Raw genomic sequence first — 20,145 nt, 5'->3', positions numbered from 1 at the left:
ATTATAATTAATAAAATCAATGCAGTAACTTATAGACAATGAATTAATATGATTGTTAAAAAAAATTAATGAAACCTCTTAAATAGGATAGGTTATAGTTAATTTTTAAACTAAAAAATAAGGAAAAAATAGAGAAAATGTCAAAAAAGGCTTTAAAAAAAAAAGATAAATAACAATGGTGGCCTTAGAGAGGTGCCACATTACCTTGTCTACATTTGACTTTATATTATATATAGATTTAAGAGATTTAATAATATTATAACATATTATTTGGGGTTATGAATTTGAAAAGACAAAGAAATAATAGAGATTATTAAAAATTAAGAGTCATGAAGATGATAATGCGTGAGTTAAAGGCACAAGATTAATGAATATTATTAGACTATAAGTTGTGAAAATGAAGAGGTGTAGTTATGAAGTTGATTTTTAGGATAAAATAATTTTAAGAAAATAAAAAATAATTTAAAGTAGATTGTTGTGTTATTTATTAAATGAAAAAGTAATTATTAAAAATGATTTTAAGAAAATAAATTAATAGATAAGGGATCTTTTCATAATCCAACTTTTGACTTAGATTCTTATATGATACTAGTTCTGGGAATGTCCCAAAACATTTCATGTAAATTTTGTATTGTAAATGACATATTTTATGTCCTTCAAATCTATATGACGATATATGATATATGATGATGATATGATCGGAGTACAACATTTGGTCTTTTGGCAGGTATCATTTTCTGCTCTTCGCAAGGACGTTGTCAATGTTGTGGATATCATGGAGAGGTTAACGAATGAAGAAAATCAAATAGATCTTGACGATGGTCTAGTTGAAGTGCTGAAAATTGAGCTGGCATTAATTTGGGCAAACGTCCTGCTTTCTTATTCCGATTTGGAGCAGTTTGAAGATGTAATGACTTTGCAAAGAGAACAGGTTAAAGCTGTGTTTCAATCAATTTTGGTTGATGTTGACAACAAATACAACCTGCCTCATGTCCTTGGTAGCCTCATGGATAATATAGATGATTGTATCAGCTCATGTCCTCGTTCTACATCCATGACTGAGGAGGAGTTGGACTTCCTCCTCCTGAATCTACATTATCTATCCAAGTATGCTGGGATGATACTTCCATATAACGCTCAGCTTGTGATGCTTCAGAATGTGTGTGGTAATATGAAAGATTTCCATGGAATGATAGTGAATGGTTGCATTGAAAAAGATATTGTAAAATATGTCTTACCTCAGTTTCAATTCATGGCTGAGAGAGTCGGACTCTTTCTTTGGGAGTTTCATAGAAAGCTTGGACTCTCCCGGCTAGATGAGGATGATCAGACTGATGAATACTCTCAACTAAGCAAGTTAGCACATCTATTCTTGCAGATTGTTCCAATTGAATTGGAGGTTATGCACATATGTTACACAAATTTGAAATCTTCGACTTCAATAGAAGTTGGACAATTCATTAAACAACTCCTGGAATCCTTTCCAGACATTCTTAGAGAATATCTTATTCATCTACAAGAGCGAATGGTAACTGTAATCAACCCAAGCATTTCAGGAGCTCGAAACATTCACATCATGATGGAGTTTCTGTTGATTATTCTTACTGACATGCCTACCGACTTGATTCATCCTGACACAATTTTTGATCTCTTGGCACGTGTTGGAGCACTTACCAGGGAGGTATCAACTCTTGTTTGGGACTTAGAAGACAAATCAATGAACAAAGAGAGTACCAATGAAACAACTCTTGTCCGTGGCTTAGAAGAGAAATCAATGAAGAAAGAGAGTACCAATGAATCAAATCGTACAACACTAGACTTGCTAAAAGATATTGAACTCCTGAAGGGAGATCTGAGGCACGTTTACTTGAAATCTCCCGACTCATCTCAAATTTGCTTCCCCATGAGTGATGGACCTCTCTTCATGCATCTTCTACTTATACACTTAAAAGATTTGCTGGATTCCAATGCTTATTCAATTGCTTTGATCAAGGAAGAAGTTGGGTTGGTGAAAGAACATCTGGAATTCATAAGATCTTTTTTCGTGAATAATGAGGAAGAATTGTATAAAGATCTCTGGGCACGTGTTTTAAATGTAGCATATGAGGCAAAAGATATCATTGATTCACTTCTTGTTCGAGACAATGGTCTCTTACATCTTATTTTCTCACTTCCCATCACCATAAATAAGATCAAGCTTATCAAAGAAGACATCTCCAATTTACCTGAGAAAATTCCCAAGAACAAAGGGCTCATTGCTGTAAACTCTCCCAAGAAGCCAGTTGAAAGTAAGTCATTGACAACTGGTAAAATAATTGTAGGTTTTGAGGAGGAGACAAACTGGATAATTAGAAAGCTCTTTGGTGGACCGGCAGATCTAGATGTCATTTCGATCACTGGTATGCCGGGTTCAGGTAAAACTACTTTGGCGTACAAAGTATACAGTGATAAATCAGTTTCTAGTCATTTTGACCTTTGTGCATGGTGCACAGTCGACCAAGAACATGACGAGAAGAAGTTGTTGGGTACAATTTTTAATCAAGTTAGTGATTCAGATTCAAAATTGAGTGAGAATATTGATGTTGCTGATGAGCTACGTAAGCAACTGTATGGAAAGAGGTATCTTATTGTCTTAGATGACTTGTGGGATACCGCAACATGGGATGAGTTAACAAGACCTTTTCCTAGAGTTAAGAAAGGAAGTAGAATTATTTTGACAACTCGAGAAAAAGAAGTGGCTTTGCATGGAAACACTGCTCCTCTTAACCTTCGATTGCTACGATCAGAAGAAAGTTGGGAATTGTTGAAGAAAAGAGCATTTGGAATAGAGAGTTGCCCTGATGACCTATTGGATGTTGGTAAAGAAATAGCCGAAAATTGTAAAGGGCTTCCTTTGGTGGCTGATCTGATTGCTGGAGTCATTGCAGGTTTGGAAAAGAAAAAGACAGCGTGGGAAATAGTTCAAAATAATTTGAGTTCCTTTATTTTGAACAGTAAAATGGAAGTGATGAAGGTTATAGAATTAAGTTATGGCCATTTGCCACATCACCTCAAGCCGTGTTTGTTTTACCTTGCAAGTAATCCGAAGGACACTGCAATGGAAATCTCTTTTTTGAAACATTTTTGGCTTGCTGAAGGACTTGTGGAACAGACAGAGATGAAGAGTGTGGAAGAAGTTATGAAGGTTTATTTGGATAAGTTAATTTCCAGTAGCTTGGTAATTTCTTTCAATGAGATAGGTGAGAACCCGACTTTCCAACTTCATGATCTTGTGCATGACTTTTGTTTGATAAAAGCAAGGAAGGAAAAGTTCTTTGAATGGGTAAGTTTACGTACACTATCTTCTTCTTCTTCTTCTTCTTCAGATTTGATGCCACGTATGTTGACCATTGATAATAGCATCAAGTTTTTTGCGCTTAACAACTTTGTCCTATTTGATTTAAATAAGAAAAGCCATTCTGGTAAACACCTGTATTCTTTGAGGATAGTTGGAGAAAAGCTGGACAGCCTTGTTTATGATACATGTCACCTAAGGCACTTGAAGCATCTTACAGTGTTGCACCTGGATCCCACTTTTGTCGTGGTGAATGATTTTTTGCTGAATGAAATATGCATGTTGAATCATTTGAGGTACTTACTAATGAGGATAGAAGTTAAATCTCTGCCTTTGTCTTTCTCAAACCTCTGGAATCTAGAAATCCTGTCGGTGTATAACGACGGATCAACCTTGGTACTATTACCGAGAATTTGGGATCTTGTGAAGTTGCGAGCGTTGGCTGTGACTGCTGGTTCTTTCTTTGATATGGATGCAGATGGATCAATACTGATAGCAGAGGACACAAAGTTAGAGAACTTGACACATTTAGAGAAACTCGTGCTTTCCTATTCCAAAGATACAGAGCATATATTCGAAAGGTTTCCCAATCTTCAAGATCTTAGATTTGATATCAAGGAATCATGTGATTATTCAACAGAGCAATTTTGGTTCCCGAAATTGGATTGCCTAACTGAACTAGAAGAGCTCAGAGTAGCTTTTAAAAGCTCAAACATAAATGACAGTGAGCTCTCCTCTGTAATGACAAATCGGCTGTGGGATTTTCACTTCCCTTCGAATTTGAAAAAAATGTGTCTGTATTACTTTCCTCTGACATCCGATTCACTATCAACAATAGTGAGACTGCCCAACCTTGAAGAGTTGTCCCTTCATCGTACAATCATTCAGGGGGGAGAATGGAACATAGGAGAGGAAGACATCTTTGAGAATCTCAAATGTCTGACGTTGAGCAAAGTGACTTTGTCCAAGTGGGAGGTTGGAGAGGAATCCTTTCCCGTGCTTGAGAAATTAGATCTGCTGGAATGCCATGAGCTTGAGGAGATTCCGCCTAGTTTTGGGGATATTGATTCATTAAAAATCATTAAACTTGTAAAGAGCCCTCAACTTGAAGATTCCGCTATGAAGATCAAGGAATATGCTGAAGAAATTATGGCAAGGGACGACCTTCAAATCCTTGGCTCAAAGAATATCCCGTTATTTAAGTAGATTTTAAGCATTATGTATGAAATGCCAAAGTAGAAAGAAGAAACTTAGCAAAATATACAATAAGTTGTGCTTTTCTGTGTGTTTCTTTAAGAATAAGTACATGATTAAGAAAATTATGTTACAATTGTTATGAAAGATTGTGGGACTTTTTTGTTACTTTCTGCCACTAGGTATCTCTTATTCTATACTATGTTGTTTTCTATTGTCACTCTCTTAAATTTTTCTTTGCATTCACACACATAATAATTTTCAACATTCTCACCACCTACAATTTTCTTGTAGACTGCTTATAAGTTGTTTACAATGATGAATCCAAAATTTAAAGTTTACAAGTTTGTATAATGAATCAGGTTATATCAATAATAATTGCATTCACAATTATATATTTATAATTATTTAGTCGATATCTTAATGCATGTACATAGTAGTTGTTTCTGGGAACGTGTATATCACGTTGATCTCTAATTTTTACTTTAAGTTTATATCACAAAATAGTTAATCAAAAAGATACTTTAACTGATAGTTATATCACTTTAGAAAAAATTAAGAGAATTTACACAAATATATTCATTGCATTATAAGTTGAATCACATAATTCTAATGTCAGTGAAAAGGCATTACGTTACTATACTTTCTTTTAAGCTAATTTCCTATATAATTTAATCAATGGTCTTTCAATTTCAATTGTCTTACTAATAGATAATTTACAATCTAGAAAATGACTAAAATATTACTCCCTCTATCCCAATTTATGTGAGATATTTTGGATTTTGAGATTCAAAAAAGTCTATCTTTGACCATAAATTTTTCATCTATCTTTTAAATATTTTGAATTGTCAATTATTGTGACTTGTAGTACTTTTTACGTAGTTTAAAAATATATAAATTTCATCTTAAAAATTTGAAGAATTCATGAGCAAATTCTCGATCAAACTGAAATTGTTTGACTCTCGAAAAACGATACGTGTCACATAAATTGGGACAAAGGGAGTATTATTTATAATATTTAATTAATAAGATTTATAATATTTTGGGCTCTTCATCATTACAAAAAGGATAAGTGCACATTAAAAACACTAATTCCCAATTAGTGCACGTTACTTTATGTTCTTTTTTGGCTAATTCATTATATAATTTAATTAAGGGAAAATGCATAAGTACCCCCCTAGCCTATACCCGAAATCCCAGAGACACACTTAACCTTTATTAAGGTCCTATTACCCCCCCGAACTTATTTTATATGTAATATTCTACCCCTTTTTGGCCTACGTGGCACTATCAGGTGGGCCCAGCGCATGTTGACATTTTTTTCAAGGATAGTGCCACATAGGCCGAAAAGGGGTAGAATATTATAAATTAAGTTCAGGGGGTAATAGGACCTTAGTAAAGGTTAGGTGTGNNGAAAAAATTAAGAGAATTTACACAAATATATTCATTGCATTATAAGTTGAATCACATAATTCTAATGTCAGTGAAAAGGCATTACGTTACTATACTTTCTTTTAAGCTAATTTCCTATATAATTTAATCAATGGTCTTTCAATTTCAATTGTCTTACTAATAGATAATTTACAATCTAGAAAATGACTAAAATATTACTCCCTCTGTCCCAATTTATGTGAGGTATTTTGAATTTTGAGATTCAAAAAAGTCTATCTTTGACCATAAATTTTTCATATATCTTTTAAATATTTTGAATTGTCAATTATTATGACTTGTAGTACTTTTTACGTAGTTTAAAAATATATAAATTTCATCTTAAAAATTTGAAGAATTCATGAGCAAATTCTCAATCAAACTGAAATTATTTGACTCTCGAAAAACGATACGTGTCACATAAATTGGGACAAAGAGAGTATTATTTATAATATTTAATTAATAAGATTTATAATATTTTGGGTTCTTCATCATTACAAAAAGGATAAGTGTACATTAAAAACACTAATTCCCAATTAGTGCACGTTACTTTATGTTCTTTTTTGTCTAATTCATTATATAATTTAACTAATGACCTTTAATTGTCTTATTAATAAATAACTTACAATCTAGAAAATAACTAAAATATTATTATTTAATATTTAATTAATTACATATATATATATATGATTTTGACAAAAGCTAATGACTTCACATGAATCCATAGATTACGTTGCTTGGTCTGAAGTCCCATCTTATGTGGTCAACTCAATCATGGTACTGCTTTAAAACGAATTTTATACGACTCTGTCACAAACCCGACAAACTTTTATCACAAAAGCTAGGTCGTGAAATGAAAAGTCTATAGAGAGCTTATAAGCACTCAGGACTTCCCCTCCTCGAACATTCGACCAACTTAGACCAAAATCCGAAACTCACAATAGAACACTGAAATACCTTCTAAAACTTCAACAAATGGGATTTAAGTACTCAAATGAATGAAAGGTTCACATTTATCTACATGACCAGAAGTACATGACAACACCATTTTCGTCAATTATCCAAACAAAACCACGAGTGTCGAACCTCCTTCGTGACACAGTCTTGTATGTATAAAGTTTCTCAACTGGGCAACTTTCTGGTCTCGTATCCGGATGACCCCTCTCGTCTATAACTTCAACATTAAGCCCTGGCAACTTCTGGGCTAGCAACTTACATGTATCAAAATTTACTGAACAATTAGGCATCTGAAGGGATCATATTGTCTCCAGCTTTGCAGCATAAGCCAACAGAGCCTCATCACCAAAGGGGCAGTCTCCAATCTCCAACTTACGGAGGCTCTCCCAACCAAAGAGAACATAGTGGAGGCCTAGATTGCTATCCCCCACAAAAGCTAAGGAAATCACCTCTAACTTCTTAGCATAGAACCCGATGTACTCAAACACACGATCTGTAAGGAGGCCAGAAAAGAGAAAGTTGTCGTAATTCCTTGCAGTGTTGCACAATGGCCCCCAAGATCAGCATCAAGTGGTTCAAGGGTTAAGTAATCAGGAGTTTGAGGCTCAAAAATACACAAACGAAATTGGATCATGTTAGGACGGTTCCTTGCAATAGTAACTAAGGCGTCATTTGTCATTTGGCAGCAGAAGTATAAAACTGACTTAAGCTTATGGCAGCCCACTGAGACAGCTACAAGGCCTTGCTCTCTCAAGGATACATTCGGTCCTCGAGAAAATGGATCAGAAGGAAACACCCTAAGCTCTTGAAGTTCCTTACGCGATCTCCTCAAGACCGCTATCTTCAATGTAATCTAGCACCTGCAATTACATTCACTCCAAGTGCCTTAAAGCATAAGCTGGATAGCCAATTAGTCAAAAATACTCAAAGAGTTTCAAAAGAGTCTGGCAGAGTATTAAGAAGCAACAGTTCCTGTTTTTCTTTATCAAACCTTACACCCATTCCAGATAGTTGGTCAAGGATAAAGAGAAAGACAAGTACTGGATGCAGATAAACTGATATGTATTGATTACTGCATTGGCCCTTATATAGCCCATGTATTACATACAAGGCTGAGAATAAAATAACAACTTAGAGAAACCTACGTAATTACACTTCTAAAGATAGAAAGAGTTGATAAGTATAATTACTATAAAAGCAAAATAAAAAGAGTCCTACAAGTAACAAGAGGGCTATAGGTAACAAGGGTCTTAGATGCTAGCCGTTATTACGCCCCCGAAAGTTGGTGTCGAGGTTTACTATGCCCAACTTGGAGAAATGGTTACCGAACTGTGCACGCGGGAAAGGCTTTGTAAGAAGATCTGCAACTTCATCATAAGCATGTAAATGGGCAACTTCAAGTTGTTTACACTCAACCTGCTCACGGACAAAATGGAAGTTGATGGCCACGTGCTTCATGCAGCTATGGAAAATAGGATTCGCACAAATATAAGTGGTGTTGATATTGTCACAGAGAACTCTTGGAACAACAGTAGAGGAAACTGAAGCTCTTGAAGAAGATGGGTGAGCCAGTTAGTTTCGGAAACAGTAGGAGCAATTACCCGATATTCTGCCTCTGTAGAAGAACGAGAAACTGAACACTGTTTCTTTGAAGACCATGAAATAGGTGAACTGCCAAGATAGATAACATAACTAGTGGTCTATGTGCGATCATGAGGATCCCCTTTCCGGTCAGAGTACGCAAGCAACCTATGATCAGTTTCATTGGCAATGAGCACACCAAATGAGGTAGTTGAACGGAGATAGCGGACAAGTCATTTAAGAGCAACCCAATGAGACATAAATGGTTTATGCATAGCTTGTGACAACTTGCTGACAGCAAAAGCTATGTCCGGACGAGTGAAAGAAAGGTAATGAAGTTTACCAATAATGCGCCGATATAAGGAACCATGAACTAGATGATCATCAAGCGATGGATAAAAAACAATAGTAGATGTCATAGGTGTGGAAACACCTTTGCTGTTATCCATAGCTACCTCCTGTAGGAGATCCATAGTGTACTTCTCTTGAGAAAGCAGAAGACCAGTAGAAGAACGAATCACCTCAATACCAAGAAAGTAATGAAGAGGTCCTAAGTCCTTCAGTGAAAAATGTTGAGAAAGAGCCTCAATGACATAATGAACACCTCGCTGGTGACTGCCAGTCACTAAGATATCATCCACATAAACTAAAATATAAACCGTGAACCCAATTTTATGCATAATGAAGAGTGAGGAATCAGAATGCGACTTAACAAAACCCAAAGTAAGGAGATAATTTTTTAGTTCAGTGTACCAAGCATCCATCATTGCACTTAGAATCTTTCCACTTTTAATAATATATGATGATATGATGATGATGATGACATATGGCACTTTTAGTAAAGGCATAATACATAAATGTGCCTTCTAACTTGGCTTCATTCTACATTTATGTTCTTCATCTTTGGGTATGCATAAGTACGCACTTGAACTTGTATAAACTTAAACGAGTAGACACATGAGTCATACGTGACGTAATACATGTAGAACACCATGTAGGACACAAATTTCATGTAGGATACCATGTAGGACACATATGTCTATTTGTTCAACTTTATACTAGTATAAGTGTCTACTTGTGCACATCCAAAGTTGGAGGGAATAAATGTGAAATGAGGCAAAGTTAAAGGGCATATTTATGTATTATGCCTTCAGTAATATATGATGATGATGTGTGTTAACCTCCTTATTTAGCCATTTTGAAAAAGAATGCATCCTTTAAATTTCAACATTCCCATTTTTACACTACTTTGTAAGAATGGCACAACAAGTTTAAAACCAAAAGATTCAAGAAAATTTCTTCTTTAAATTTCAAACATTTATCGTAGCGAGTATCTCCAAACTATCGAGAGCATGCAAATAAATCTATACAAAGGTGACACTCAAGCTAGAACTTACCAACAGCCGCTGCAATTTGTAAGAGTGCTTGCTCATCTTGCCAAAATTAGGAATTCGAGTGGTAGAATGACTTAAATTCAAAGACATGAGTCTATGGTGGACATAAATAAGAGAAAAATAGGTTGGCACAACAAAGAGAATTGTAACCATCTTCTTTACATGCACTCTGCAAAGAAAGTTGCACTAGTCAAAATAATTGGAACAAAGAAAAGTTACTCCTTTTTATGTGGCACTCTTTTTCTTTTTAGTATGTTTAAAAAAGAATGACGCTGTAGACACACAATTTTTTTTGGATTTAATTCATACAAAATTTGGATTAAATCCATGTTTATATGGGTTGAATGATTAATTTGGGCTTTACAAATAAATAAGTCCATTTTTATTAAATTCAAGTCCAAGGTCCATTTTACCTTGAAGCCCAAATCCATGCCACGTGTCACATTAACTAGGTATCCTAGACCAAAAACGTGACGTCACGTGTCCAAGTGAGGTGGTAGTCCCAATCAAATGCAAGAACCAATCACAATCTGCCAAGTATCAAAGTAATATCCTTTGGCCAATCATAAGCAACTTTGTCCACTCCCTACAACTATAAATAGGGGATGAACATGAAATTCAAGGGGGGATCCTACAAAAACACTTCAGCAAGCATTGGAACAAACGTTGGAGAAAGCTACAACATCAGCTACATAGCTCTTCCAAGGAGTGGTCAACATAGTTCTTTTTGGAGATCAACTTGAAACGGTGAATTTCTTCCCAACATTCCTGGAGATCAAATACATCTCAAGGAGGTCTTTATCATCCTACATTTGAGAATAATGCTACTGACAACCCTCAAATCATGGAGAGGTTCAGGAGAAAAGAATCAAGAGAACGATAGAATTGTACTCACATGATTCGTCCATAAAAATCACATTTTTCTTTTATTTATTTTACTTGCAGATAATTTTTGGCTCTACAAAAATATTTTGCGAACAAATTTGGCACACCTAGTGGGACCAATTATGCTCTTCATCTCTTCCTACTACAAATCAAAAAACAACAAGTTCAACTTTGCGATGGCCTTCAAGAAGATCAATGATGTTTCATGCAAGGACTCTATTGTTGCCACATTTATTGATTTTAGTGATGCTGGTCCAATCACTCGATGCGAGGTCAAGACTGGCTAGTAGCTTGGATGGATCTGAATACTTCACCTCTTTGGAGATGGCAAGAAAGAGAAAGTCTTAAATGGTACTTGTAACTACAATCCCTGGGGCAACATTGCATCCATATTGTCTGATGAACTTTCTCAACCTAGTTTCAACTTTGGTGAATCTAAGAATTCAACGAATTCTTCAATTTCAACAAAGGTCATCGCATTGATGGTTGATGCAACTGACATGGACGAGAAGTTTGCAATGATGGAGCAAACCATTAAAACCTTCAAAAAGTTTATTAATGATAAAAATCTCCAAATCGCCCAACTTATGAGTAATTTAGATCTCTCCAACTCTGGAGGGTCACGTCACAATCTAACCATTCAAGAAAAAGTTTATGTTTCCACCAAGCCAAATGAGTCTCAATGCGCAAAACAATCTTTTTCAGTGGCCACTGTAATAGTTCAACAACTATAAGATATGATCACAAACACCATTAAAGCTCAATATGATGGCCCACCACAAAGTTCCTTAGGATATTCAAAGTCGTACTCTAAGAGAATCGAGGATCTACGGATGCCAATTGGATATCAACCACCAAAATTACAACAATTTGATGGAAGAGGAAATCCAAGGCAACATATTGCCCATTTCGTCGAGATTTGTAGCAATGCTGGTACACATGGTGATCTTCTTGTCAGGAAGCTTGTTCGTTCTTTAAAAGAAAACGCCTTTGATTGGTATACGGACTTGGAGCCTGAATCATTTAGTTGTTGGGAGAATTGGAAAATCAATCTCTCAATCGTTTCTACAGTACCCATCGTACAGTGAGCATGATGGAATTGACAAACACAAAACAAAGTAAGGATGAACCCTTAGTGGAATACATCAATTGTTGGCAAATGTTGAGCTTAGATTGCAATGATCAACTTTCTGAAATCTCTACAGTTGAAATTTGTCTACAAGAAATGCATTGGGGCCTTGTATATATCCTTCAAGTATTAACCTCGAACTATTGAAGAATTAGCTACACGCACTCATGACATGGAGTTGAGCGTTGCAAGCCATGGAAAGACATCGCCTATTTTTTATCCAAGAAAATAAGATACACAATTCAAAGAGTTGTTCGAATACACAACTAAGGAATACATGGCGGTAACCACAACTTCTACGAAGGCCTCCACAAGAAAAAAGTTTAAAGAGAATGCACTACATCAATAAATGCGAGAAGCAAAAAATCAATCTACCTTGAAGAAGTTACAAGCGAAAGAGTATTCCTTTTCTAGACTCTGACGTTCCTATGATTCTTGATGATCTGCTAATCGATAAAGCCATTGCACTCCCAGAGTCGAAGCGACCTAAAGAATCCAATAAAGTCGATGATCCTATGTATTGTAAATTTCACCGCATCAGCGGTCATCACACCAAAAAAATGCTTCATTTTGAAGGAAAAGATCATGACATTGGTACGAGAGGTAATGATCATCCTATTGAGATAAACCATGCCACTGCCAAACTTGATCATAAAACGGATTTGATTTCAAAAGTTCTTCTCCCTAAGGAATCTCCAAAAATTGAAGAAGGTGTCATCATACTACAGTTTGGGAGCTTTGAAGCAATTGAAGTTTCTGCCTTGAAGAAAACAACAAACACATCTAAAGTATATGACTTCTCCGTTGAAAAGAATGGTGATACTTTGATTTCGATCGCTTGCAAAAGGAAAAAGCATCAGGGGACTTCTAAACTCCGAATTTTGAAAGTTGACACAAAATCAAGTGCAAATTAGCTTCAACAATGCAAAAGCATAAAATGCAAAAGCAAATTGAAGTACATGAATGCTTCATCACAAAAGGTTAGAAGGACAGTTATATTGATAGAATTCTTTCCTGAAATGCTCCTCGACATATGGGCTTAAGCTGCAAGTTAAAACATTCCTCTACGCACAAATCTAAATTGCAAGTTACAACACTCCTCGACGTACGAGCCTAAAATACAAGTTGAAATGTTCCTTGACGTACAAGCCTAAACTACAAGTTGAAACGCTCATCGACATACGAGCTTAAACTGCAAAGTTGAAACTCTCTTTGATGCACGAGCCTAAAATGTAAGTTATAATGCTCCTCGACGTACGAGGCTAAACTACAAGTTGAAATGTTTCTCGTTGCATGAGCCTAAATTGCAAGTTGAAATGTTTCTCGACACATGAGCCTAAACTGCAAGTTGAAACGCTCCTTAACACACGAGCTTAAATTGTATGTTACTCCTGGCTCGCAAGAGTATACACTGTGTACGACCCAAAAAAAAACTCATCATCTTAAACTACGATATGACTTGATCCTCTTCACCGAGGTATGTAGGCCCTTGGAGTAATCACTCTAAGCTCAGTGACATGAGTAAACAAAGAGATTTGTGGCATTGTGTGATCATCACAATATATTTTTAAAATTGCATAGCTAGCACGTGAGTTCAAATGTGCCAAAGATGAGCAAAGGAGAAGAGTTAAGCAACGCAGTGTCTTAGAAGACTTCAAAAGTATATTTGTGAAAATACATAAAGATTTTGACCATGATTTTTATGTATATTGTAGTTCTTGGAGTCAGATTTGCAATGAAAAAAGCGACTTGTTATATAGAGGCTCCTACTTTGAGTTTTGTTTTTTTTGCCATAGACGCGCGAAGAACTGAGCAAGGCAGAATTGTGGGCTGATTTTGAAATAATATATGTTCAAATCCATAAAGTCTCTGGTAGTGATTTTTACACATGTTGTAGATCTTTGAGTCGTCTTTCCAATGGATCAAGGAACTCGTGATACTGACACTCCTACTTCGAGTTATGGATTTTCTACTACAGACGCGTGAAGCTGAAGAGCCAAGTAAGAAAAAATTGTAGTCTGAATTTGAAACAATGTCTGTAAAAATCCATAAATCTTTTGGCTATGATTTTTACACATATTGTAGATATTTGAACCTTCTTTCTAACGGAAAAAGAAAATCTTAATTTCAGTACTCCTACTTCAAGTTATGAATTTTCTACCACAAACGTGTGAAGCTGAAGAACCGAGAAAGACAGAATTGTGAGCTGACTTTGAAGCAACATCTGTACCAATCCATGAAGGCTTTGACTGTGGTTTTTACACATATTGTAGATAATTGAGTCCTCTTTCTAATGGAAAAAGAAACTCATGATTTCGGTACTCCTACTTTGAGTTATGAATTTTCTACTAAAGACGCGCAAAGCTGAAGATTTGATTCTTTGAGTCGTCTTTCAAACAAAAATAAGAAACTCGTGATTTCAACACTCCTACTTTGAGTTATAAATTTTCTACTACAAACGCGCGAAGCTGAAGAGTCAAGTAAGATAAAATTGTGAGCTGACTTCAAAGTGGATTCTCCAAGTGGTCTCTCGCCAAGTCTCCAATGAAAGCTAAAGTAGCCAATTATCTCAACCAACTCCGCAATGAAGGTTTAAGGTGAAGCACCAAATGATTGTTTGCCAAATCCTCGACTGGAAAGGTAGATGTCACACTAAATTGTTATCTATTGGAGTATATACTATTAACCATATGTTAAATATAGTAATTATTATAGAATAATTATTTATTCAGTTTTAATAGATCATATATTCATTTATGGTGTTTGTTTACTTATATAGTAGATGATTTAGTGTATAGAGTTTTAGCTTATACACAAAGAATTAAATCATTGGTTCTTATAACTATAATGTTTTTTGTTCATATTCTAGGATGGAAATTGGACATGTCATCAGTACGATTGTAGCACAATATTATATATAGTTTATCTTGATTGTGGGAACGATATAGTTCCAACTTCTTGTGCTAGTACATTTTGTTGTATTGAACAGGACCGAGTAAAGATAGTTGTTTTAGACTGACTGACAAAAGCATATTCTCTAAACTGTTAAATGTACTTATATTCTCAATCTTGATATAACTATTATAATCTGTGTATATTAATTATCGTTTTGATTTATTAAAATGTGAGATTTTGAGATGAGTCAATATGCTTTGTAGATTGGATGATAATAATATATATTGGTGAAATAATAAGTTAGTTGATAGAATCCATGTCTCAATATAGATATTGACGATGTGCCTTTTTGAGAAGCTTATAAGTTTTCATCGTGTCAAACATTGCAAGTGGATTTATGAATCTGACACATGAAATAAGTTAAGTACTCTAAAGGAAATTAATCATTGAATTAAATTCGTCAGTAATTTAATTTATTGACTAGTATATGTAATCATAACATGGGGAATTACAAAAGTGTTTAATGGGGAATTTCGAAATATAAATAGAGGTGTGCAATTACGAATTTCTAGTGGAATGATTTGTAATTTATTATTGTAAGAATAATTCAAATGAATTATTTGGAATTATTTCCATAATAGGAAGCTTCTGTAATTAATTTTGTGGTCCCTACAGTGTTCATATTTAATTAGAACTCAGAATCTTATTTCTAATGGGAAAATGGGAGGCAGGCGTGAGTTTTCTTTTAAAAAGTAAACATGCGTGTATTTTTCTGGTTGAAAAAAATAGACTTTGTTTGGTTCTCCTCTTTGGACCGGGAAGAAATCTCTATAATTGGGGATTTTTCTAACCCTAGAAAGGGAATAAGTTTTTTATACGATACTTGCCCACCCAACTGTTGAGAGAGTTCAGATGTGAACTTGGGATCATTGTAGAAGACTACAAGTTACTGTCTATGTTGTGGATATCCCCTTGAAGTTCTGTCCAACTTGTGGATTCGCTTGAAAGTATCGGTTCACGCTTTAAGAGGTAACTCTTGAATTAAATTTCAATAAGTTTATGTGTTCTAGCATAACATTATTGGTTATCTATTATTCGTGTAAGCAGTTTAATTCTAGTTGCTTCCGGTGTGCATATAGTTTTCCAACATTATCTGTCAAAGCTTTGATCAGAAATGTAGGAAGGGGCGGACCCACATAGGAAGTATCGGGTGCTCGAGCACCCATTAACTCCGACGGAAATTTTGTATATGCTTATAGAAACTACTGAAAAATAGATATAATCAATTCGTGAGCACCCACTAAACAAAAAAGGCTGACGGGTGCTTTGGTTCACAGCGCAAAGGAAAAGCTTACGTTGATACCCTCAACTTTGAGGGTTCGAATCCCAGCAAACTGAATTTCTTTTTATACATATTCATTGTTATTTGCTTGTTTTTCTTTTCCTTTTCGATTTATTGTTTTTTAACTTTTCTATTTTTAATATTTCATTTACTAACTAAACTATAAAAATATAAGTTTTTAGAAGAAAACCTTTCTTGGCAAGCAACTTTACGTTAAAGAAAGTGAGCACCCATAGCCTTCAAATCCTGGATCCGCCACTGAATGTAGGTGCACCACATGTTCCTTACCAATCACGGGCCTCATTACATCTTCTTGATAAGATATCGAGACCATTGACTCTCCTTTGTTAACCTGAAAGAAAGAGAAATAAGAAAATCTAAAGAGACACAAATCTGTGAGGAAAACGGTCAGCTTTAGAGACCAACTTCAAAAATCAATTTCCATCTATTCAGAAGGAGTTTGACATTGATTTTTGGATATGTCATAATACTATGAGCCTAGTTTCTTCAAAACCAAGCCACTTATCATTTGAATCCTCCTATATCAGGAAAATGATGTTTTGGTGAGGTTGGCCATAGTTGCGAAAAGAACTTCCAGATTTGGGGTTCAACTTCAAAATTCGATTCCCGTCAATCCAAATTGTGTTTGACATTTATTTTTGAATATGTCATAGTACTAGAAGTCTATTTTTTCCAGAATCAAGCCTCTTATCATTTGGACACCTCTACATCAAGAAAATGACGTTTTGGTAAGGTTGCACATTACTGTTTGAAGAACTGCCAGATTTGAAGAACAACTTCAAAAATCGATTCCTGTTAATCCAAAAGGTGTTTAACGTTGATTTTTGGATATGTCACAATACTAAAAGTCTAGTTTCTTCCAAACTAAGCCGTTCGTTATTTGGACATTCCTACACTAAGAAAAGGATATTTTGGTGGGACTGCACAGAACTGAGAGAAGACCACACAAAATTTGGAGTTCTTCAAAAATATTTTTATGGCAAATTCAAAAGGATTTGTTTCAATGATTCTTTGATGAATTCTTTGTAAATGAGATATTCTTATATAGAGGTTCTATGAATAATTCTCATTCTTTGTACAAGGAAAGTTGTGGTAAATAGGAAGAAGCAAATCAAATCATTTCTTACCAGTCTAAAAGGAAGTTACTATCACTCAAAAGGAAAACAAGAAGTCTTAAAATTTTAAGAATTTTTCTTACAAAATCAAGCAAAGGAAAGAAAAGTTGGTGTGATTATTAAATTATCAATTGTTTTCAATTTGATGGTTTGCAAGCAAATCAAGTTATGTTCTTATTTTATTTAAAATTCAACTTTGGGGACTTGTGTCGCACTCTAAGGGGCCGTTTGGCCATAGATTTCCCAAATAATATTTGGGGAAAAATTTGGCAACTAGTGTTTGTCCATACAATTTGCCATTATTTGGCAAATATCCCAAATTCCCAAATACTAGTTTTTTCTAATATTTGGGCCAAATCTCATTATTTGGGATCTTTTGAAAATTGAAATTTTACACCAAATTTTTATCTTTTACAAAAACACCCTCTATAGTAGTTGTTTGCATTGTATTACATAATTTTTTATGTGAACACCAAAGTAGTGATGAAATATTCAGTGAATATGAAAGCGATGATATGGTTGTTGATGAAAATGATGAACAATCGGCTCAGTGTAACAAAGTCATGTGCTTTGTCTACTTCACGATGTATGGAATGATGCATGTTGCACTCACTCCAAACTACCATATTGCTCTAGTGACATGGACACTACTTGTTATTTGTTGCAACGAAGATCCAATTGACTTGTAATACAAACTTATGGTTAGTTTTGATAGTTTTTAAAACTTATGGGTATAAATCATATTTTTCTAAAAAATGAAATATATTTCCCAAATACTATGGCCAAACACATGGTGAAATATCACCCAAATTTTCACCCAAATAATATTTGCCAAGAATATATGAAAATCTATGGCCAAACGCTAGCTAAGTGTTGGGGTCCAAATTTATATTCAAGTCTATGGGGGAAGTTTATTTGAACTTAAAATTCATACAACTTTGTCACATTGATTTGTTTATCCCTCTCTCGAGATTCCTTCATCTCGTCCATCGGGTGGATTGAAATAACAGAAGTCCTTAGGAGCACATCAAAATGAAGTTGCACATGACCGTACCATGCAATTTGTTTCAACGCAAGAAACCGAGTCAAGCAAATATCTTAAGAGTGATATCGTTGGATTCATAATACTTCAAGTCTCGCAATGAAATGTCGGTAAACCTACACTTCAACAAGGCTTGAAGTAGGCGCTATCTGTAGACACACAAATTTTATTGGATTTAATTCATATGAAATTTTGATTAAATTCATGTTTATTTGGATTGAATGATTAATTTGGGCTTTACAAATAAATAAGTCAATTTATATTAAATTCAAGTCCAAGGTCCATTTCACCTTGAAACTCAAACCCATGCCACATGTCATATTGACTAGGCATCCTAGACAAAGGTGACACCACGTGTCCAAATGAGGTGGTAGTCCCAGTCGAATGCAAGAACCAATCACAATCTACCAAGAGTCAAAATGGCATCCTTTGGACAATCATAAGCAACTTTGTCCACCCTCCTACGACTATAAATAGGGGATGCACATGACATTCAAGGGGGGGATCCTATAAAAACACTTCAACAAGGATTGGAGCAAGTGTTGGAGAAAGCTACAACATCAACTACATAACTCTTCGAAGGATTGGTCAACAGAGTTCTTTCCAGAGATTGACTTGAAGCTAAGAATTGCTTACCGACGTTCCTGGAGATCAAATTCTTCTCAAGGAGGTCTATACCATCCTACATTTGAGAAATACGCTACTAACAGTCCTCAAATCACGGAAAAGTTTAAGAGAGAAGAATCAAGAGAACAACAGAATTGTACTCACATGATTCATAAATAAAAATCACATTTTTCTTTTATTTATTTTGCTTTCAGTTAATTTTTTACGCTACTAAAATTTGTTGTGAAGAGACGCCTTTCCAAATTTTCAAATAAATTAATTTTGAACTTCTCATTTTACTCTTAATGACATGCTTTTAAAGCCACAAAAATGTCATGGCATGTTCAAGACAAGAGGTTCCAAAAGTATTCATTTCTTTCTCAAACTTGGTGGCTAGCCAAATTCTACCACATAAAATGAAGTAGAGTAGGCAATAAATTCATATGTACTCACATGGTAAGAGAGCTCAAGACTTTTCAGACATGGCGCTTAAGAGCTACTTAAGTAACGGGATATTATTTTGGGCAACGACCTGAAGCTCGTCCCCTCCCATCATATCTTCAACATATTCCTTAATCTTCATAGCAGAATCTTTAAGTTGAAGGCTCTCTACAAGTTTGATAATTTTTAACGAACAATTAAATATCTTCGAAATTAGGCGGAATCTCCTTAATCTTGTCATATTCCAATTGATATAATTTCTCAAGAACGGAAAAAGATTCCTCTTCAACTTTCCACTTAGTAAGAGTCACTTCATCCAAACTTTGCAGATCAGTCCTATAATTTATGCTCAAACTTTAAGAAGTTTCAAAAATGATTTTTGGTCTTTAAAACTAATAACGAACCTTTTAGTTGACACAAATTGCTGAAATGACACCAAGGCACCCAAAAAACATAGAAACTCACCCAAAACTCATCTGGAACCTCCCGAACACAAACCAAATATGCTTCTAGCTTGAAAATGATATTTCGGACTCAATAGAATCATCAAAACACCCAAACAAGGTCATCTTAACCCAATGTTGACCAAAGTCAACTTTAACTTAAGAATCTCCAAATTTTCAAATGAAACTCACCCAAAAGCTTTAGAAACTGAACCAAGCCTTTAACTAAGCCAAATATCACCATTTGGACTTAGTGGAATCATCAAAACTCAAAAATAACCTTTCTAACCTCAAACGTTGACCAAAGTCAAACTTTAGCCTTAACTTTTCCCACATCT

General features: G+C 35.0%; 1 protein-coding gene across 1 annotated transcript; it reads left to right on the top strand.

Moving 5' to 3' along the window:
• The first annotated feature begins 676 nt into the window (after positions 1–676).
• LOC125873862 (putative late blight resistance protein homolog R1A-3) lies at positions 677–4,540 on the top strand. Its single transcript, XM_049554709.1, has one exon. It carries the CDS (start codon positions 677–679, stop codon positions 4,538–4,540), a length of 3,864 nt encoding a protein of 1,287 aa, XP_049410666.1.
• The last annotated feature ends 15,605 nt before the right edge of the window (positions 4,541–20,145 follow it).

Source organism: Solanum stenotomum, chromosome 8 (genome assembly GCF_019186545.1).
Source record: "Solanum stenotomum isolate F172 chromosome 8, ASM1918654v1, whole genome shotgun sequence".
Classification (NCBI taxonomy): Eukaryota; Viridiplantae; Streptophyta; class Magnoliopsida; order Solanales; family Solanaceae; genus Solanum; species Solanum stenotomum.
Note: the sequence above shows the minus strand (reverse complement) of the source record. Positions and strands in the feature narration are given on the sequence as shown.

Excerpts from the sequence above, each read along its gene's own strand:
- LOC125873862 (XM_049554709.1), top strand. The coding sequence starts at position 677 with ATGATATATGATGATGATATGATCGGAGTACAACATTTGGTCTTTTGG.